Source organism: Nanorana parkeri, unplaced genomic scaffold (genome assembly GCF_000935625.1).
Source record: "Nanorana parkeri isolate BGI_ZX_2015 unplaced genomic scaffold, ASM93562v1 scaffold330, whole genome shotgun sequence".
Lineage (NCBI taxonomy): Eukaryota > Metazoa > Chordata > Amphibia > Anura > Dicroglossidae > Nanorana > Nanorana parkeri.
In genome coordinates, this window is record NW_017306598.1 from 539237 (window position 1) to 562461 (window position 23225).

Genomic DNA, 23225 nt, shown 5'->3' on the forward strand with positions numbered 1-23225 from the left:
GGCTATTGTGAATAGCCCATACAGCACCCCCTCAGTTCTCCTGAACCGAAGGGGTCCTGGGGCCGAAGCCAGCCGAAGGATCGGCCGAAGCTACGACCAGATCCTTCGGCAGCTTTGTGAATAGACCCCATAGTGTTGCTGGTGATATCTTGGATAGGAAACTCTGGCTGTTCCCATAGAAAGATTAAAGACAGACGGAGTTTCCTCTTATTAACATACAATGCTTCTAGATGTTTAACATTGTTCAAATATAGTTTACAACTAATAATAAGATCTGCCAGCACAGAACAGAGAGGGTAAATTATGTCACCATTATCCTTTCCACCCCCCTTGCATTCTGGAGCAAAATTCTGTTCTGAGAACTCTTTCAGAATAGAACATGACACAGCAAGTTATACTATATAAATGGGAACATGTGGCACAAAAAAAATAGGTGTTATCCCAATTTGGGTGCAAAAGTGGGAAAAAACTTTAAAGCCTACCTAAACCCCAAACAAAAATATATACTAATAATAATATACCTTGCAGTTTACCAATCCTGAAGTCCTGGTTCACAACTAGCACTTTGTAGCGCTTTTTCTGTCGTAAAAAAAAAACCGTCCAAAACAAAATCCCATTCATGTCTATGGCCCTGTTCACATCTGAGCATTTTGTCGCTTGTAGCAAAATGCCCGTCGCTGAAAAAAGTACATGAGCTTCTTTTTGGCAGATTAAGTGCTTCTAGGCCCCATGGACTTCAATGGAGATGCCCAAAATGCTAGTTTGCTGCGTTTCTGCATGCGTTTTATACACGTTACCTCTTTTGCATCAACCTGTTGCAAGCTGCTCACAAAAACACGTGATTTATGCTCATAAAAGCGAGCAAAACAAAGTGCAAAAGCGCACGTACGAATAAGCAAAAACACTGTCGCCTAGGTGTGAATCCTGTCGCCTAAATGTGGCAGCTGTAGTAGTTTTCTTTTTTTAGGCATTTTTCTTTTATTTTCACCTGGTGTTCCAGCTAGTGACACATTTCCTATCTTAGGGTGGCTACAATTAAGGAGGAGCAAAGGGGCCACCCTTGGATAGCAGCACTTTCAAATTTACAGTGGACTTAACTAATAAATTAAATCCATACTCAAGCAAACACTTTTTAAGCAGCTACAGCAACATTTGTTTGCCTTTGGGGATAAACATTTTAAATACATTAATAAAAGCAGACCACAGTAAGCACCCTTGTCAGTGTTAAATGGTGTGTCTGAACCCTCTATCTGACACTTTTGCTGGGTAGCTGGATCTGTTAAAGGAAGATAAAAAATAAGCGTCTTACTGGCTGGATCACCAGGTACAAATAAAGCAACAAAATCCTAGAAAAAGAAAACTTTTGCAGCCACTACAATAAAGGATTGGTACCTTGATGTCTCTACATACAATTCCCCTTTCATTCAAATTCCTTGTAGTCTATAAAACAGTAGAAGATTTTTTGGACGGCTCACCATGATGCCCTGCTCTAAAAGAGTACATTGAACAAAACGACTCTGCCTTCAAGTCCTCATTCTTTTAAATATATATATAGTTATATATATGTACTGTTAGATTTGGCTCATAGCTAGGACTGCAAGCCATGTTCCAGATTGGACCATTGCATCCAACATGACCTGCTTTATGCATGCTTTTATGTTCTTTATGCCAATGAAAGCACCAGTAGGACCAGGGCTCTACTGCTGGAAGTGGAACTGGTGGGTGGAGGACATATTCAGAAGACCACTTTTTTTACAAACTACATCTAGAGGGGGAGTTTAAAAAGGTATTTTAATAATTAATCCATTCATTGTAGACAACCTAGGTTAATCTCAACATCCAGAGTTATTAATTGAAGGGGCAAATATTAACCCATCTTCCCCGATATTAAACTGGCCAAAATCTCCACCCCCGTACACACACCCTGTTACTGCCCAGTAAGAGACATCATAGTATTGGCCCGTAGTGCTGCATAAAAAGCAGGAAGGAGGGGTGAGGTTCTTGACGAGGAAACATAGGAAACATGAATGATGTTTCCCTTCAATTCAGGGAACACCAGCTATTGCATAACTAAGGTTAGATGACATTCAGGTACTATACAATGCTTGTTGTGTAGTAATGGTGATAGTGTTGGCATCAGGTCCACTTTCTTATTTATGAGTACCCTACAGCACTATGCAAGTTCCCTGTATCTTCACTGCAGTTTCCCAGAACATGAGTGCCAGTTACATGCCTAACTTTATCACACAGCTACCTTATAGCATTCTTTAAGTTCTTCTTAGGGCATTGTGGTCATAATTCTACAATTTGTCATTGTCATTACATTAAATAAATCTCTTGCACATGTTTGCCAATCTCTATGTAGCTGAAGACTTGTAACAACTGAATATGCAACCTTTGGAGACTTCAAAGGAATACAGAACATATTTAATTTTTCTAATATTCTGTATATTTGTAATATATCAGATTCTCTGGGATATAACATAAGAAGCAAATACCAAAGCAAACAAGCCCTGTCATTTTCCAGACCACACAAGTTTGTTTATGTGGCATTTGCCATTCTGTCAGACTATTTCCTGCATTTGCATATTTTGCCTAATTGTTTTTGACTTTTCAGTTATTAAAGTTCACCCTGAATGTTTTTAATTTACTGACTAAATTGAAAATGTGGCCTTTATTTGTACAGAGGCTAGCTTATTTAGTTACTAAATGATAAGGACACTACAAATTGCGCTCAATTTTTTCAAATAAAGAAAGCACACACAGAATACCAGCAACAAGACAAACAAGCATCTCACATACGCCACATCCATACAAGTGCTCGTTTTGCATGTTGCCACTCTGTTTAATCAGTGTACAGTGTAAAGTTATTTAGTGACTCCCTCAACTATAGCAGGTACCTCTAGGTGCTGGAACTCTGCTTGGAGAGTAATTCCACCTTTCACTCGTAGATATTGATGGACCACAAATGCAACTTGGACACAGCAATAAAAAGCTTGTGAGGGGGTTCTATACTTTCCCTAAATTATTAACAAAGAACTTTCTATTTCTGTGTACCCATGAGAGAAATTAGAATAAATCTCCACAGTCAAAGAAACAAAAGTCTAACATAAGTTTTAACCTTTCCCCACTCTATCCAAAACAAATCTAATTGTGGCTTACACTTAAGATGAATCTACATATTTACAACATGTATGATATGTGTAAGTGTTTTAAGTTGCTCATAAACACTAATTGTGAGACATGTTTCTTCTTTAACTGAATCAACCCGACAGGCACCTATCTATTGTATGGCCTCAAGCAGACTTCCAGATAAAATCCACATTTAAAATAAAACAGCCAAATGTTGACTTGAAGGGCTGTTGAAATGTAGTAGATAATACATTCCAGATAAAGGACAATTGCTGGTTAAATATGCTTGATATGTTTTGAACTAGGCTTTAACTTAATTTCCCAGCAGCCTGGTACTGGCAGCCTGGTATTTCTGGTATTCACCAGAAGGACACTCCATCCTTAATGCAGCTTAGTAATACTAAGTCTGATAAAATCACAGCTTCTGTGTAACTGAACTCCTGCCTGCAGAGTAATTTAGCTGTTGTGTAGTTGAAACCTGATGGATTATGTTGAGGTACTAGTCCCCCAATTAGGTCCTCCTTGAATTTACAGTGGGAGGAGCCTTATGAGTGACGCTGAAAGACCAGTTCCCCATCAGGTCGGCCTTCCTTGTGATTGACAGTGGACGGTAGTGGGTGGATTTCATAGTCACTAGTGGGTGGTCTAGTAGTAATGGCATCTTCGCATTGCCATCTTCTCTCAATCGCAAGCAGGGGGGACCTGATGTGGAACTAGCCTCTCAGAATCACCCATCAGGCTCTACCTACTGGCTAGCAGCTATGGAATCTGCCCACTGCCACCTGCTGTCATTCACAAGTAAGGTGGACCTGTTGGGGAACTAGCCTCTCGGCATCACCCATCAACTGTCACTCTGAGGGAGGCCATACTATAATCTATAATTTTAAGCCCTGCATCATTAATTGCTAGGATGTTAACAGCTGCTTGTGCCTAGCAACTACAGATGTGGTCATTTACCGTCAGCTTCCTTATCTCCAAAATGGCGCTATATTTTATTGAATTTGTATCGGGAAAGTGTCGTAAATAAGATGCAACTGAATCTGTCACAGACATCAATACTATCATCAAAATTGTTACAAGGCTTTCATGAATTAGGCACAGCCCTTTCCAATGCAACCATGTCACTAGAAAAATGTTGCAAATCCTTTACTGAACCATGGCCAATTTGTCATAATGTTTTATAGCTGACAGAGAAATCTCTGGTTGCTTGCCCCTGTCTGACACAGCTCACATATTAGTTCTGGGGCAGTCTTGTCAGCTTTAATGTCATGCAGCTGGTATGCTATAAAAGGTAGAAGAGCAGGCATTTTTATTAAGGCTTCTCAGTTGAGCAACTTGAGGATAGATTATTTTGTGTACACATATACTGTCGAATCGAACAGATATCTTACCTTTTAAACTATATACAGTTAGTTTAAGGCATTTTACTATTTTGCAGAGGATAACCCTCATGTATTATGTATATTTTTGTTTTTGTAGTGCTGTTTGCTAATGTTATATCGTTCTGTTTCAGGGGGGGTATTTCCAAAGGATTTCTCAATCCTGCTGACAGTAAAGCCCAAGAAAGGCCTGCAGTCATTTATCCTGTCAATATACAGTGGGGAAGGAACACAGCAGATAGGCGTTGAGGTTGGCAGGTCTCCTGTCTTCCTTTATGAAGATCAGAATCGACTACCCTCACCAGAAGACTATCCCATTTTTAGCACTGTCAATGTTGCAGATGGAAAGTAAGTAATGCCTTTAAACTATGTCAACTAAAAGGATATGCCTGTAGACCAAAGTAATACCTGTGTCTCTAAAGGTCATAGTGTTCTGTACAGCTGCTTGTTTTTTTGTAACCCAGGAGTTGCTGAAACAAACCTACAAATAGAAAAACAATTTTTGTTAATAAAAAATACCACTGAATACAGATTAGTACATGATTTAATCCCTTTTCTCATACATGACAGAACTGGTGCTTGGTGAATTGTTCCTCGGTCATCCAGCGCCATCACATGGGAATGGGGAGAGGGTCTTCAGCCCACTTTAGGATCCAAGTCATAGCATGACTGATTATATAATTATATATAATTTAACTGAAGTTGTTCCAACCCCCTACAAAGTAAATCTAACAAACCGCATGAAACCCACTAAGAATTTAAAGTTGAACTAAACTCCTCAATTCTTACCATCCCTCCAGAGATGCAATGCCCTTGAGCTCCATCACCAGTGCCAATATCTTGTCTAGGTTTTATTCTTGGTTTGGCATTCTTGGCCATCCTGATTGTCTGGCCTCAGATGACGTAACTCCTGCACATTTATTCCTCCCTGCACCGAGGCATGCCAAGAATGTACACTGACCTGCCAAGCTAAGCCTTACCTAATAAATAGCACAAATTGTAAATCAGAACCAGGATAACAATATTTATATTTCAACCTTGATTTATATATGCCTTAAGGCAGAGCTCTGGTTTTTAAAAGGCTATGGCATTATGTTGTCAGAGAGGCTCTCTGAAGTACTGTATTTGACAACCTGTGCATGACAACCCAAGGTCAGAAAAAATGGTTTAAATGATGATAACCACAGATAAATTCAGCACCTATCAGTGGCAGACAGTGTGCCCTTTTTATAGACCCCCATTCACCTAACAGCCAAGTAAGAGCTTGTATTTACTTTGTATTGAGTGACAGCTCAATAGAAGTGAGCCATGTTATAGGCTTTTGTGACAATAGGGGCAGGGGGAGGGAGGTCCCAGCACCCATTTGACCCACATCTAGTACAAAATGGGCCTTTAAGTCCCAGAGGGCAGATGTACAGTATGCACAAATGGTATGTCTTCATCTCGTGCCCATGTGAAAAAAGAGGTTTTCCTTCTCTGCTTCTGACTGAGCTTTTATTCAGTATTATGAAATGTAGGGGGCCTGGTCTATGACCTCCTCAGTTTCAATTTTACACCTTTATTTCCCTTTTTAATTAAACTTTATTTTCTTACATCATTTTGTATCTGAATTATAGCACAGTTTGGCAGAATGCTGGAAGCTTTACTTTATTGCATATTTTGGATAAGTATTTTCCTATCTTAAAAAAAAAACCTTGTCTTAATAAAGCTATTCCAAAATATTTACATACCTCTCTGGCTATTTTAAATATTGAAGGAAGTGCTCAAAAAGTCTTAGCCTGTTTTATGCATTTGTTAATTAATAGTTGCAGACTTCAGTGCTCAGATGAATCACTGCTGTGTTTGTGGCATTCTATATTAAGAGCTTTTGCGGTCTGTTAACCCCAGGTGTGTTGGGCTGTGCTGGGCAGCCTTGTGACATGCAGTACTTTTTGTTGTTCAGGTGGGAAGTATCTCTTTACACCCACGCTGCGTTTGATTCTTGCTGCACATTATGGGACCTTTTACAGATCTGTCTTTGCTTTGTAGGTGGCACCGGATTGCAATCAGTGTGGAAAAGAAGACCATCACAATGATTGTGGACTGCAAAAAAAAGATATCCAAACCCTTACCGAGAAGTGACCGTCCTGTGGTGGATACCAATGGCATTGCTGTATTTGGGACTCGCATCCTGGAAGAGGAAGTTTTTCAGGTCAGAACGTAACACCCACTTAAAATAGCAAACTAAAGCATGTTTCATTACTTATTATCACATACAGTATGTTACTGAGCTACAAAATATCCTGGAATTATTCACGCCATTTAATGATGAGAATCGGATTATTGGTTTACCTCATGAATGCAATATTTATGTAACTGTAACAAGTACACCTCTTTAGGCAGTCCTCGTCTTTCATGCTGTTCTTGTACAGTATTCCTGCACTTCCAAATTTTTATATCATCAAGAGAGCCTCACATTGTGGGAGGTGTGTACTTGAGCCTGCTACTAGTTGTACTGACTGACCTAATTTCTTGTGATGTCCTAGTAAGGTTCTGTTTTAAATATACTTTGAAAAATGAATGAGAGGGCATGGCCCTCCCCAGGGTCTCCCCTAGCACCATGCTAACTGGTTAGGTTGGTCTGGTGTTTGGTCAGGTCCTACTTCACATTGCCTTCTGCTTGTCTAGTAACATAGGGAACTAAGAGTCATACTGGACAAGCACCCTAAGAGAAGACTGTTCAGAGCTGTATTTAGACATCCTGCTGCCCTAGCCACACCTGACTGATAACCAGGGTTGTATTTACTATAATGGTATTTATAGGCCACCTCTGAGCATTTGTGGCTATATTCGGCCTCAAATCTGTTGGTGTGGGGGGATAGCACATGGTGTAGAGAGCAGTCAAAAGGCAGTTTACAGTTCAGGAAACATAAAACCACCTCTACTTTCTCAATTTTGGTGGTCTGGCCCTATGCATGAGCCATTATGTTAGATATAGTCCTAGGACATCAAATAAGGGACTTGACACTTACATGTGTTTGCACCTGCTCTTTCACTGAGTTGTGAACCACCTTACTCCTATGTGTATGTTTGTTGGTGGTCCAGGCTCTGATACTTTCCCTATTGTTTTTTTAGTATGGTAAAGCTAACAGAAGCCCCCTGTTTTAAGCTTCCCATACATTCTGTGCTGGCTATGGTTTTGTTGTTTGACTATTCCCAAAGTAAGTGTTTGATTTGGTTAAATAAAATTGTGAAGAAGGAACAGGGTTTTAATTGGTCATAAAGTGGTTAGGTCTGTGGCCTAGGGAGATGCATGGTCAGTTTAAATACTACAGCAAAAACTATTAAAGGTTTTGTAATCAACAGCCCTAATGAGATTGTTATTTCCTGGTTATTGTGTTTGTTTTATTTGTAAACGACTGAACAAAGAACTAAGTGATAGTACTAAAGTGTATCCTGTACTGAGAAAAAAAAATAGAATGACATTGTGAAACTCTCTTTTGGAAAATTGTATTTTCTTGGCTATTTTTTTAATTTAAAGTCTTTAATACTTGCGGAATTGGAACAAGTATGCAGACCATAAATTCTGACTTTCATTTGGCTTTACTAGATGCATGATTATTTCAGGTCAGTAACAAGTATTGAGGCCAGAAACAATCAGCCACATCATGGCATTTTCTGAAGAGGTCAGCAATGGCAGCCTCTGTGTTGTTCCCTGTGCAGGTTAACTTTAACATGTACCTGTGGCCAGGCTTTAGAAATGTAAATATTTACAAGCAGTAAATAAGCTTTAATAAAAACCCTCCCTGACCTCTGTAGCTATAGTCACTGTGGAGTAATTTATCCTCAAACTTACTGCGGTACTACTGTAGTCCCTGTCTAAGGACTCACTCTGCTTCTCGCATCCAGTGGTCACTTGGCAGCTTTCCGGTCTACTAATCTGTAATGTAAACAGAAAATACTGCTCCACAGTGCTTGCACAGGTCTTGTTTAAAGCTCATTTAGGGCCAGTCCACACCAGTTGTGGTGCGTTCCAGAGTGGTTGCTGATGGAATGCACACTCAACTCCCCCCTTCGTTCTGGGGTGGGAGGGGGCATGGCGCTGCATTGACCTCAATGGCACTGCAGCCACGACCCAACCCGCAGTGCGATCGCACGTGTGGCAAAATATTGCCTGCGTTCCGGTCCGGTGCAGACGAAAAAAAATGCTACATGGTCTGGATCGCACAGCAATAGATGTGAACTGATTCATGCAGATAACTGTGTAAGAGATCAGCCTGAGAACCTTGAAGAGCCCCCTTGGATTCTAGGGTTAGGCTGTGCATGAAAACTACCCAAGATGAGATTCAACCCCATGTTTTGATCCAGGGTAGGTCTGACAGGGTGGTACTTTAAAGTGCATCTCTAAGCAAAATCTTGTTTTTTTAGTTTTGAAGTGAGAAAGGGCTTGACCCTCTGTGAAGTTTGTAGTGGTATCTGTATCCCCTTTGGGGACATTCAACCATCAGTTGATTATATCATAATTATTGAACATATAGTGCAAATATTGGGCAGACATACACAGCTGGAGAAGAGCTACGGACTCCGATGTGGTCACTGATGGAGAGGTGTCTGTGCGCTAATCCAAATAGCTTACACACACAGACACACACACACATTTTGGCTATACATAGGCTTTAACTACAGCTTTACATGCTTCATTGTCAGAAGTTAAGGGACTATTAAATTCAGTAAGAAACATGTTTCTCTCCCCTCTGCCCTAATAATGGACATTTATCACAATCCAAACACTCTCAGTACTGCTTTTATTTTGTCAGAACAATAAATCTATTGGAAGAAAATTTACCAACTCTGCTTAATGCTCCCCTTTCATAAAGTAATGATGCTGAGATCACATCTACTACATAAAAACAATGATTGGAATCTAGATAGCATCCAATATGGGTGTGCGTATTAGTTACTTTTCTGCTCAGTTTATAAATATCTTCTTAGAAAGATACCTCTTTGTATTAGAGCGATGCAGCACCACTAAGCCTGCTTGTACTTTGTATGCAAGCATCATCATTGTTTTGAACTAAACAGATTTATTTTTTCTTTCCTGTGTTCATTACTTATAGAAATAAATAGACTTTACTCTTCAGTTACTTGGCGGAAACAATTTTATAATCTTGACCTCTTTGAATTTAGGAGCATTTCAGCAAGAGATATTTCAGTGTAAATATTTATGAGTGTGTGTAGTTTATAAATGTTAACTTTTCAAGTAATGGTTTAGTAATTGCCTGTGCTGTACATTTTAAATGATCATGTTTCTCCAGTGAAGGGCTTTTGACCGAGTAGATCTGCAATCCTGCATTTAAAAGGTTATGAATCATTTGAGAACATGCTCCCAGTAAAATTGAATATTAATTAATAATATTGCATATTAAAATGCCTGTGATTCTAATCACAATGACACGAGTAGACTGATATTCTGCAGAAATTGCTAGCAGGCTGGCTTTCTCTGGCATTGATGTTTTCTAAGTCATTGGGGTTGATTTACCAAAGGCAAATAGACTTTGCAAGGGAATTTGCACTTTTCATTAGCTTAGTAAGTTGTGATTATTTCGTTGCACACGATCAGGTATTCTTTGCAAAGTAACATTTCTCCCCATTCACTCCTTTAGCAAGTGAATGCTCTATTTGCCTACAGTAAATCAACCCTAATGACCTGAACCAAACATGCAGCAAGTCAGGGGAAAGCCCAGAAGCCCTTATCTGCATACTTGGTTTAGGTCAGTGGCTCAAAAAGTATTAAAGCCTTTGTATCAACAACCAGACAATGAGCAGTTTTGAAAAGAGAGTTCAGTAATGGCAGCCTGTGTATTTTCTCTATACAATTATTAGGGCACCTTCAGATGGATAGTAAACCAATTCCATTCTATGTGTTCTATTTGATTAACCTAGGATTTACAGAAAAGTATTATAATACCTTTATTGAATAACCTATAACTGATCCAGATCTTTGCCTAAGATGTGATAAGACTCTGGTGCTGGGGATCTAATTAAAATAAATGCCTGAGGACCCATAAAGTGTGCAATCAGTATTACTCACTGAAATGTACATTGCAGCTCTGCGGGACACGTCAGTTTTTAGCTCCACCCTCTTATTTTTGTTCAAACTAATGTTTAATCATGATCACATGATTTACAAAGGTAATGGTGAAGAATCCCATGTGACCTCTGGCTGTGAGTTGCCAGCCATGCAACTAGCATATGTACAATGAGAATTCTGCAATGGCAGTATACATGTGTCTCTCTAAAGATTTACTTTAAAAGGAACCAGAATGTGAAAGCTTCCATTATTTACTTATTATTGACCATACAGACTACGTGGTTTTCATCCTTAGGAACTTGGTGCCACTGATTTGGAACAAGAATGTACATACCAGTGTCCCGACTCTTTAATGACCACAAGTTTGGAGGAGGGTAGTCACTCAATAAAGTGTATAATTGGTCAAACCTTTTTTCCAGTTTTCGATAGAGTAGGGAAGGGTTGAAACTATTATCAGTTTATTTTTTGGCTGTTTGTGCCTCATTGTGGAGATTTCCCTTTACTTCCTGTCCTGGAGATGCAATAGGAAGTGAAAGCAAATCTCCAAAGTTAGCAGAAATCCCCTTTTAGATTTTTGTCCCCATCGGAAGATTTACTATCACCTCTTGTTCAGATGACAGCTGTAAAATTTTAGATTTCCCATTTTTTGACAATAGCCATCAGGACAAACAGAGAAGGTGAATCAACCCAGGTGGCAATAAAACATGGGGGTTATAATCATTCCCTACTTTATCAAAAACGTTTTTAATAAAAAGGTTTTGGGTATGTATACCCAAAGCATAATAGCATTGGACCTTCCAAAAACAAGTCAGCAATGGCAGTTCACTAAATCTCGTTGAAATCTAATAGACTATGGGGTCTATTCACAAAGCTGCCGAAGGATCTGGCCGTAGCTTCGGCCGATCCTTCGGCTAGCTTCGGCACCAGGACCCCTTCGGTTCAGGAGAACCGAGGGGGTGCTGTACGGCTATTCACAATAGCCCGTACAGCTCCCGATACTTTGTTTTCTTTGTGATGCACTGTCTGAAAATGTGTTACTCTTAAGCTGCGATTTCATATTATATGAAGGAACTGGATATATGTTGTAAATGGCAGATCCTTGTGTTGAAAATGTTTTCAGACTACTGTAGTTTATAGAATAAGATAACTTCAAATGTTTATTTTTTCTTCTTTGTAAGTGATTTAACTTAAAGTGGAGCTTTGGGCGATATCCACACAGTGGTTTTCCGTCTTTGGAAAGTGCTGAAATATGTCTGTCAGCTCCTTGGCTCGAAGTGAGTGTGTGTTTATTCTCCCTCCTTGGATTTTGCAGTGGCACAATCCTGAAAGTATTCCATGCTAAAAGCAATATTTCACAAGTCTGCATTTGGGGTTCATAGGAAGACTTATATATCATCATAGCCTGACTTAAAGAAGCAATACACTTTAACAAAACCTACTTTTATGATAAAAAGATTCTAATAACATTCACACATGTTTTGAAAAGCTGTCACAGTTAATGAGAAAAACCGAGTTGAAAAAAGCTGTGCTAATAAATAGTAATAATAAATCATGTGAAAGCCAGTATTTTACTGCATACTGGCATCCCTGTTATTTGCACCTATTGCAGTTTGCATGTTTCACTACATAACAAATGATAAGTGAACCATTTGTACAGAGAATAAATTTGCATTGCTGTATGTCCAATAGATGGAGCCAGTGAGCATAGGAAAGAGCTATGCTCCTCGGCTCCATCTAGTGGCTATACAGTATCTTAGTATATAAATCAGCCCCTTAGTAAGCATGCATGTTCTATTTTAAGCAAGTCACTATAATATTCTGTAATGACCCCCAGATAGTCCTTATCTTAACACCTTTGTGTCAGCATAATGCAGAACAACGGGTATACATTACCACTGGTTGCACACATATATGCATCAGCCAGCCTGCTCTTTTGTGTTGATAGCATGTTTACTAGTGAACTCCCAGCACAGTGACCGAACTGACGCCAACAGCTCTTGATCACTATTCACAAGCTTGAGCCAATGGGATGGGCTCCCAATCTTTTGGCAGCTGTGACAGCCAAGCACAGAGATCACCTGATTTAGAAGCTTGTCTCCAACTCCTGCCATTAAGAGCTCCCCAAAGGTTGTCTGGGAGTTGGTGGCAAGGGGATAAATCCTTTTTATGTAGTAAATATCATATCAAAACTTTAAAGTTGCATTGCACCAGTTTTTGGGCTAGTCTGAAAAAGATTTGGGGGGTTATTCACAAAGCTGCCGAAGGCAGCCGAGTGAATAACCGAGCCGAAGTGAAGTGAGTGGAATGCTGTTAGGCTATTCATATCAATCTTGTACGGCTGATTTCAACTGTACATCGGCTAAATCAGCCATATATCGGCTGCCTTCGGTCAGCCAAAGGCCAATGCTATTATCCTTAGTGTATTCATAGCCAAACCTTTGCATGTTTGGCTGAGCCGAAGTGCAGAAGGAGTTTGACTCAGCCGACGAGCTGCATTTGGTTCAGCTATTCTGCTCGGTACCTCCGAAGTGGCGAGCAGAATAGAAAAAAAGTGAAATGAATAAAAAAACAAAAGAAAAAAATGTTGAAAATGTTTTTAAAATCTTGTAACAAATAGAAAAGTAAAACAAAACAATATTTTAATCAAAAGAAAAAAAAACTGAGAAAAAAAATGGTGCACATCGTCCCGATCACATGCGCTTAATGGAGCATCTGACAGATGCCGGCAAAATAAAAACAAAATAAAAACAACTGTTTCCTATTGGCCGGCACATACCTGAGTCTTCTAGCAGGTTCTGGCCAATGAATAACAACTGGGCGGAGCCGACCATGATGTCACAGCCGGCTCCGCCCAGTTGTTATTGTTCAATGACAGATCAGCGTCCCCAAGTCATTTGGGGATGCTGATCTGTCATTACAACTGGGCGGAGCGAGCCATGAGATTACATCTGGCTACGCTAAGTTGTCCTTTGCGTGGAGATTGGTCTCCATGCTTCGGCTGTCACTTCGGCTCAGTCGAACCGAAGCATATGCCTTCGGCTGCTGTACGGACTATTGTGAATAGCCCGAACAGCAGCCCTTCAGTTTGACTGAACTGAAGGGCTCTGGCGGCCGAATTGAGCAGATTGGGCTTTAATAAAGTGTTTACACATAGAGATGTTGCACAGCGCGGACATCAGATCATACCCAACTTTATTAAACCCAGATATACTGCACTACAGCCTGCCTAGGACCATCCCTCTCTAAAGTTAAACCTAAGAAGGACATGATCAAGCCCATTTTGGGTGAAATGCTAGAATATGGGTGGTCCTAGGCAGGGCTGCAGTGCACTATTTTCAGGTTAAAAAAAGTTGTATATGATATGATGTCATCATCTTGCCACTTTCCACTTTCCGCTTTCCTACAGAGTTCATGCATGGTTGGGCTCTATTTGTACCGTACCTGGAGTTCCAGCAGAGGGGCATTTTCACACAGGGTTGGAGCAGTAATGTCTCCAGCTGAAGAAAAGTAGTTGTTTTTTTTCCGATTAGCTTAACTCCATTGCAATTCTTTATTCAAATGTACAGACAGCTGATATTTGCAAAATGTTATTCTGTCTCTTCTGTATTTAAAGGTCAAGCATTTGGCAGGTGTTATAATTGCCTACTAAGTGCAGCCTTTTACTTTACTCTCTTAACTACAATCAGTCACTAAAAGCAATTTGCTTTAACAAAGCAAGCAATCATGGCCTCACTCCTTGCGCTGAATGTAAAGAAATCTACACAGACATCTGAACGATCCTTTATAACACTTTTGCAATCTGGTATCCAAATGCCTCCAATTGGGTGTTTAGAGTTGAGATTTATGGGGACCCAAAATGGGTGATTGTGGAGAAACTCCGGAAATCAGTGCAGCTTGCAGATGGGACTCATTTCACAAAAGCATTGCTTTGGCGGCCCCTGCAATTTGTTCTACAAACAGTCAGACAATTACTCTTCAAAGACAAATTGAAATGATAAATATGCAGTTGCTTCTTCTGTTTGAAAACAATAAACAGTCCTGTTTTATGACTGCCTAGGTAGAATTGCAGCTTGCTTTGTACTTTAACACATTCCCTGGAAAGCCATGCACAGACTATTTAGTGCAACAGACAGCAGAGACTGGCATTGCTGGAGAAAGTTATCTTTCAGTGTCTTATTCTCTAGGCATTCAGTCTTTATGCAGATTGAGTATTAACTTCAGGATTTCAGTTATACTGTAGTGCATTAGTCCACACACTCTCTTTTATCAGTGACCTGGTCATTTGGGAACCCTGTTTGCTTACTTGATTGAAATGCAGGAGAGGTATTCCCAAACACACCCTGTTGCCTCTCACATGCAGGAAGTCTGATGTATCAAAGTATAAAGCTGGCTATACACTGTTATATTTTTCTGTTCAACCTGGGGGCTTAAATAAAAAAAATATCACATTTTTCCATTTATGGTAAACAGTGTGTATCCTTGTATCCTTTGTATAAACTTTCAGAAACCTTAAAAATAACATTTGCTAATATTTTGATGGCCTCACTTTAAAATCAAATAATCTTTTGTGGCTCCATCTAAATATTGTCATTATATCACCGACTAAAAAGAAATACCTACCAATACAAATTTCACCTGCACCATTAACCACTTCCGGGCCGGCCGTTGTAAAAAAAACAGCCGGCCGGGAGCTCTCTAGATCTGAGCGGGCGGATTTTTTAAAACAGGCAGCGATGCCTGTTAACATACAAGCGATCCGCCGGCTATAAAGGCGGCTGATCGCTTGTATGAGGTCCCAGTACCTGCGCCCCTCCGCGGCTCCCTGTCACGCTGGTCACGGGCTCCGCTGTGCCTGGTGCGAGCCTGGGACCAGCATAGTGCCACTCTGACAGGGGATCAGAGGGAGATCGGTACACGAACTCCCTCCGGTCCCCTCTCCGCTGTCAGAATGCGGAAGTGATGTATATTACATCACGTCCGCATTCTTGTGTCACTCTCCAGCTTCAGATGCTGGAGAGAAGCTGATAAAGCAGATCCCCTGATGTCTCCATAAAGAGGACCTGTCACTTCTTTTGCTATCACATAAGGGCGTTTCTTAGCCCCCTATGGGATAGCAATAAAGTTAAGTGAAAAAAATCTTTAAGTTTCACCCCCAAAAATTTAAAGTTACACATAAAAAGAATTAAAAAACCAAAGCATTTTTAAAAGTCCCATCCCATACATACACGCATGCAAACAGGCGTTGGGTGCGCATACGTGCGGAAACAACGATTGCGCCCATTACGCTGCACATGTTACATATCGTCGCGAACGTCAGAATAATTCTAGGGCTATCAATCACTGATAACACTAAACTGATGAGCGTTAAAAGCTTTTAAAGCGTCGCCTATGGTCAATTTTGGGTATGGTAGTTTTTTTGCGATTTCGCTGGTGCACGCAATTTTAAAGCTTGACATATTTGGTGTCTATTTACCCGACGTGACCCCGTCTTTTATATTTTTACCAAAAATATGGGTAATAATCATTGTTTCCTAATATAATGAAAAAATAACTTTTTTTTAAAAAAAATGTCAATAATTTTCCCTTAATATAGTAAAAACTAAAAACCCCAGTGGTGATTAAATACCACCAAAAGAAAGCTCTATCTGTCCCCAAAAAATGGTATAACGCGGAATACTGGCCAGGAAGGGGGTCTAAACACCTGGTCTTGAAGTGGTTAAAAGAGTTAACATTTTTTGATAGTGCTGGTGTAGTTTCCTGGCAGTGCAGGTGTTAATTTGATCATGTCTAGTGTATTTATTTACACGTCTCGGTTCTGGCACAGAAGGGCACTCAAGCTCCAAGTTGCAGAAAGCAGGGAAAAGTAATGAGTTTCCCAGAGATGAAATTTACAGGTCTCAGACGAGTATTTTTCCTGTATTTCTGTCCTGTAACATTCTTTCCTGATGAGGTTTAATCCACTCAGTGCAGCAGGGCAGAAGTAAGTAGAGAACACTTTGCACATGCAGAATTTAAAGAAGTAATTCCCAGTACGGCCACAGAGTACCTGTGACTATGACATTTTAACTGCCCAGCCCTTTACAAATGAGCAGACCGTGTGCTACTAATCCATTTATCGGTATTGTATCTGTCTTCTTTTATTTTTATTTTACTAACCATGTGTGACACTTGACTGACTATTGTAAAATTCAGTTAACCTCGTTCTACAATCCAGAACTGTGCAGAAGCAGTGGGTGTGTCACTACAGATAGATTACATTATTTTCTTATTTGGCCTGTTGCTTTACGCTCTAGTTTTTTTGTTAGATGTTTTGTTAGATATTGACCAGCCTTAGACACTGGCAATAGTTCAGCATTAAAATAACTTAAGGGCAGCTGCTTTTTATACAAGCACCAAGATGAGTTGAATGAATTAGGTCAGTGGCGTCACCAGGCCGGTGTCACCCGGTGCACACCTCATTAAGTATACACGTGACATCATTATCCACGCGTGTAATAAAGTCACGTGTACTTCATTGCCGGCGGACATCTTTGTGATAAATGCCAGCAAAGAGAAGAGGGGACATTCATCCAGTGGGATAAGGTATGCTACCAGGTCCCCTCCTCTCTCATGCAGCTGTCGGTCTCTCGGTCCATGACCAAGTGCCCGACTTTTCAGAAGGGGTGACACCAAAATTATTGTCAGTCATTTTAGTGTCACCCTGTCTGATGGTGTAACCCAGTGCAAGTCACACCCCCTTGTGACGCCTCTGAATTTGGTGACATTTCGTATATTTAATTCATGTATATTTTAACTAGAAATTCTTTAGTGTTTAATAAGGAACACATGCCATTTATCCTTACACGTGAATGTGCTTACAACCAATGTTCTATCCTATCATATTCTTTTCAGGGATAGTTTTTATCTTGAAAATTTGTCCACTTTTAACTCTTAACTTTTTTTTTTTGCTTCAATGTGTAGACATCTATAAATAGACATATCATTTAACTTGCAAAATTTTATATTACAGTGAACTTTTCACACAGCACTCTAAATTATTGCACTTGTCATTTTTTAAAGAGGACCTGTACTGAAGCTTTCCCCAAAAACAGTAAGCAGAAGGCAAAGGACTAATCACTAGTATAGCCTGAAGACTTCCTGCTTCTGATCTTTTCCCCACTACTGACTTAGCCCACCTTATTCCACACTGTTTCTTTGTATGGAGGTGGCCATCTTGACAGTGGAGCAGTGAGGTAATAATGGTGATCAAGAAGCAGCAGGAGATGTGAAGAAAGCACAGATCTAAAAAATTAATAAAGTAGAAACAGGGGGATACTTGCACTGCAACACCTCAGATTCAAATACAGCTTTCTCTCCAGAACGCCCAACAGTAAGCAGCACAGTAGAGACATCACCCTAAATGTTGTGAGACACAGAGGCAGCAGTGCCTCAGACCAGCATTTCTACTTTCACCTTTTTTCAGTCACAGCACACTTTTAAAGTATGCAAAATCTCAAAGCACCCTGGTCTAAAATCTAATACATTTTAAGGGGGGACCCCACAGAAAAACACAAAAAGGTGGGCTCCTTTTACATCAAATTACCACCTTCAAATAAGAATTCTCCCTTTCACAACAAAGTCCCCTTTACACCAGGAGTCCCCCTTTACATTAGAAGATTATCTTTACATCAGAGCCTCCCAATTTCAAAATTTCGACAAAATTTGATGAGTTAGTATTGCTAACGAACGATTATTGAGATTGACATTTGTCTGTGCTTGATGGGCTATTAGAACTAGAATCGAACATGGGTTCTTGGCAGCAACGAAAATTTCCTATCGAAAATCTATAGGTGTATGGCCAGTTTTAGACAGTCTCTTGCTGCTATTAGAACAAAAGTGCCTAGACACATTCACATGTCTAGAAGTACACAGCTAGTATTTAAAAGGGATTTAAGACAGAATGTAGATTTTTTTTCAGAATATTGCTTAGGCACAATTAACATTTCTCGATGTTCCCTGTAGGATTGGAAATCTTAATTTTTTTATTCGAATACACTTTCATTGCTAGTATAAATGAAGGGTATAAGCAATGAATCCTTAGGCATGGCAAGTACTAGAATTTATGTTTTTTTTTCCTTGGCTATATTGTCAATTTCAGTCTAATTCTGTATGCGCTGCATGTTTGTTATATATGTCATATTTGATATGTGAACACCACTATGTAATAAAGCAGTGTAAAAGCGAGCTTGTATGATTTGTAATACAATGACAGACTATACAGATGGGGAGTTCTGACTACACTTTATACTTTACACTTTTTCTGGTCCCCTAAACTGAATAAAGCTAGAGATCAGCCTGACAGCCAAGCACCAGGTTTCTATGGAAAGAGTTCAGAAAGAGTGGCCTCCACATTACACAGGCTTTCTTTAAAGCACAACTCCAGGCATATCAAATCTCAGCCCTTGCAGTGGGGCTACTCCCCCTCCCCCCGCAAACACACACACACTGCAAGGGTTTAGTGCTCATTTTGCCTAGCGAGCTAAAATAACAAAGTTATACTCACCTGAACTACGGTCCTGGCTGGCTCTTACACTGCTCCCTCCAGCTCGTCGTACCCTCCGCTCCAGTGATGGAATGTACCTCCGCAGCCTCATGTTCTATGCACTGTATTGCATGTGATGGCTGAGAGGACCTTAGACTGCTGGTGTGTAGAGGAAGGGACTGGTCTAAAGCTGACCATAAACCTATATATCTTCTATCGATTTTTTTCTATAAGCCTATAGTCCGATGGAAAAAGTGCAACAGATTCCTCCATCTACACTAAACTGTGTGAATGGAGGAATCTCTCACTGGGCCTAGCTTCAGTATCTTGCTAGTCGACCCTGCTGGCTCTCAAAATACCTGAACAATGCCTGCATCCAGTCAGATTGTTCAGGTATTTTGAGAGCCAGTGAGACCTACTAGCAAGATACTGAAGCTTGGTCCAGCTGGAGATTCCTCCATCCACACATTTTAGCATAGATGGAGGAAACTATTGCACTTTTTCCATCTGACCATATGCTGATAGAAAAAAATCGAAAAGTGCCAAATCTATAGGTTTATGGCCAGCTTTAGACCAGTCCCTTCCCCTACATACCAGCAGTCTAATGTCCTCTCAGCCATCATAGAAAATCTATAGGTGTATGGCCAGCTTAAGATCAAGTCGGGATTGTGCTTCAGGTGAGTATACCGTTGTTATTTTAGCTCCCTAGACAAAATGAGCACTTAACCCTTGCAGTGCAGAGATAGCTCTGCTGCAAGGGTTAAGATTTGATTTGCTTTAAGGGCTGATTTTAGAGACACAATGAGAGAAAGATCTAGAAAGTTTACTGCAAGATAAAGTTGAAAATGACAGCTGGTTCTTAAAGTTTGATTGATAACAAAGATAGGAAAATCATTCACTGACTTTGGATTCAGCCGGTGTCAGAGAAACTTATATAGATAAGAATAAAATCAGATAATAAGTAAAATCAAATGCTGTCTGAGCAGCAAAAACACTACAGCTGGAGAACACATTTTAGTGCTTTATAACTTTATTTTGGTAGTCTAAAAGATCAAAGTTTTGATATAGAATTTGTTGTGTATACTGTTGTATATTGTTACAATTCCTTCCATCTATAACAATGTGTGCCTAACATGCTGGACTGCTTTAAAAGGAACCTGGTAGAATAGAAATAGGGGTGCACTGCCAACCCAGAAAAAGCATGTCAACCACTTCTCTGGTTGTATGCTTGTTCCAGGTCAATGATTCATTAAGTAGTATGGCAAGGATCAGGATGATGATCTTGATGCATATATCTATAAAGTGGACCTTTACCTACTTTGGATAAAAATCACATCAGCAGGCAGCTTTACATGCATATGAAACCTTCTTACATTCATTAGTTAAACAAACATATTTTCATTTTACTTACAATTTCTTGTTTTCTACGTCCTGGTTCTCTTTGGCAAAAGTGATGTGATGTGGCCACGTATTGCATCCTGGGAAGCTTACATCAGCAGGGCATTGCTGGAAAATCTAATCGGTAATCTCACAAGATCTCAGGGAAAGGCATTTTCCTCCCCTGAGATGATATGAATGGTCCCATGTACTAGTCACATGTGCCAGAGTTCCAGGAAGTAAAGGGAGATGGATTTGTCAGCCTTTAGTAAAAATGACCACTGTGAGAAGAATAGGGAGGAAAAGAAAACAAGGTATGCAACGAATAAAAAGCCTGCAAATGTCTATAAGTGTGTGTTTGTAGATTGTCATTACTAAACATTTCTAAAGGCGCCGTTGTTTTTATTTTGAAGATCTGGGTAAAGTTCTTCTTTACAGCTGGTTAACTGTTTTTCTGTATGTAGCACTAAAGACATAACTTACCTCTAATGAAGTGTCTCCCATGCAATGATGGCTCACCTGGCTGCTGCTTAGTGTAGAAATCTTCCCTCTGCTGACTCTGGATGCTCCCTTCTGGAGCTGTGGGGGTTAACATCATTAGCAGCAATTGTTAACTATCAGTGCTGCTCACCCTCCCCTTCCTCCTCTCTTGCCCATTCATGGAACTTTTAGTATTCTTTCCCTGAATGCAAAGCATTCTGTGAATGGAGGACACAGCAACAGAATCTGCCTCCTCCAATCACAGAATACTTTGCATTCCAGTGAAGAATACTATGAATTCTATAAATGGGCGAAAGAGGAGGAAGCAGAGGGTGAGTGACACAGATGAGTCACAGTCACTATCTTAATGCCCACGGTGCCAAAACAGCAGCGCTGTGGGGAGAATCCTGCATCAGCAGAGGGAAGATTTCTACACTAAATAGCAGCCAGCAGGAGTTGGAACACACATAAATAGAGATAGGTTATGTCCCTGGTGCTACATACACCAGTGCTGAACTTTAGATTTAAAAACAAATCAGTAGTGTCAGCTCCTGTATTCCAGTACTGATTTTTTACCTTTAAGAAAAAAGTGGGATGGTTGTAATTTCAAAGAGGACATTCATTTCTCCAAAAAAAAAACAGCATCAAGGATTCTAACAGAGTAGCACATAAAATGTGTACACATTGTATCTTCATTGATTTACTAAAGGAGTAGAGACTGTTCACTTCGGAAATTGAATATTCCAATATCTTAATGAATAAGGTGAAGCCGTGTTCACTTCAACCATCCAATGATATACAAGATGGTGCATGTGAAATGTACATCATTGGGTATTCACAAGGTGTCCACAGCTTCCCATTATGTAGAACGTTAACTGAATATTAGCAAAAGTAAACATTCTATATTCCTATAGCATGTTGGGATAATACTGATCACCAAAGATGCCAGTTATCTGTAGCAAAAGGTCACATCAGTCTTTCTCTGTCAATATTCATCTCATATACAGGTCATTCTTAGCATTCAATACCAAGATATCTTCTGGGTATTAAATAAATGGAGTCATATACATTGGTCGATGTGTGTGAAATTGTAAAACCCTACATCAGCCTGTGTATGTGATTCTCATATTGACCAGGAGACATGGGAAACGTTTTTAGAGTGTTGTTTGAGAAAATGGAAATACATAAATATATTTAGCTGTAGGTGTCCTGGAAAGTGAAAAAGTACTTCCTTTTTGGTTTTGGGGCATGAGGAACTTTACAAAACATGTAAACTAATTTAGAATCTCTGCTCCATTATTATCAAGTCTGGTAGAGGGTTTATTTTCCAGTAGTTGGGCTATGAAAGATATCCTTTTAGCCTTTTTTGTCAAAATAGATTTGAAACCAAAGACCCCTGCACAGTTAGAGAATGTTTCTCTACACTGACCACGTGGTGGCACTATTTGGTTAACATCTGAAATCATTCTCCTTCAACGGCACAGTGCTGGTCCTGTATATCATGCGTTGCAAATGCAGAGAGCAATAACAATTACAGAGGCTGAAAAACAAACTAGGTAAAGTTTTCCATGAAAGATTTAAAATTCAGCTTTCATTGTGTGCAGTTACTGGTGCTCAGTTCTCTGTGATGGATATTTACATGCTGCAGGTGTTTTGCATTTTAGTATTCCCTTTCTGTGCATTACAATTCTTGCTTGTACAATATGTGTAGGCCTTTTTTAAAAATGGAGAAGGTTGTGAGATTATGCCATGATTGTAAACGTCTTCGGTCAGTATTTTAAGTGTAATTCAGACAGGATAACCTCCTATCGTTCTTATGTTTCTGTTTTGAGTCCGTGAAAAGTAATAACAAACTTGTATGTAATTAATTTTTTACAGGGGGACATCCAGCAGCTTCTGATTATTGATGACCCCAAAGCTGCGTATGACTACTGTGAACATTACATGACGGACTGTGACAAGCCAGCACACCTTTTGCCCCAAGCTCAGGACCCCCAAGTGGATGAGGTGAGAATTAATGATGTTTTTCATTTGATAATAGAGATTGGGATTAACAGGATTATCTTTGTCTTGGCTGATGATAAAGCAAGACAAAACAATTAGTGACATATACATATTGGAATTACTAGGATATTCTTTGTCTTGCTGTGTGCACACAGCAAAAAAAGTAGCGTTTGCTGTCTTATATATACGAAAGCAGAAAAATAAATAAAACACTGTATACAATATGCTGTATATAACACAACCCTTCTGCTGTCTAAATTTC

At 39.8% G+C, this 23225-nt stretch overlaps 1 protein-coding gene across 5 annotated transcripts in view; it reads left to right on the plus strand.

The window, feature by feature from the left end:
• COL11A1 (collagen type XI alpha 1 chain) overlaps positions 1–23225 on the plus strand; it is a 199621-nt gene that overhangs the window by 35434 nt on the left and 140962 nt on the right. For all 5 annotated transcript variants that reach the window (XM_018558297.1, XM_018558298.1, XM_018558302.1 and 2 more), the window contains exons 3-5: positions 4646–4859; positions 6540–6702; positions 22838–22966. In XM_018558297.1, the coding sequence (XP_018413799.1) occupies positions 4646–4859; positions 6540–6702; positions 22838–22966 (506 nt within the window). The remainder of the gene's footprint in view (positions 1–4645; positions 4860–6539; positions 6703–22837; positions 22967–23225) is intronic.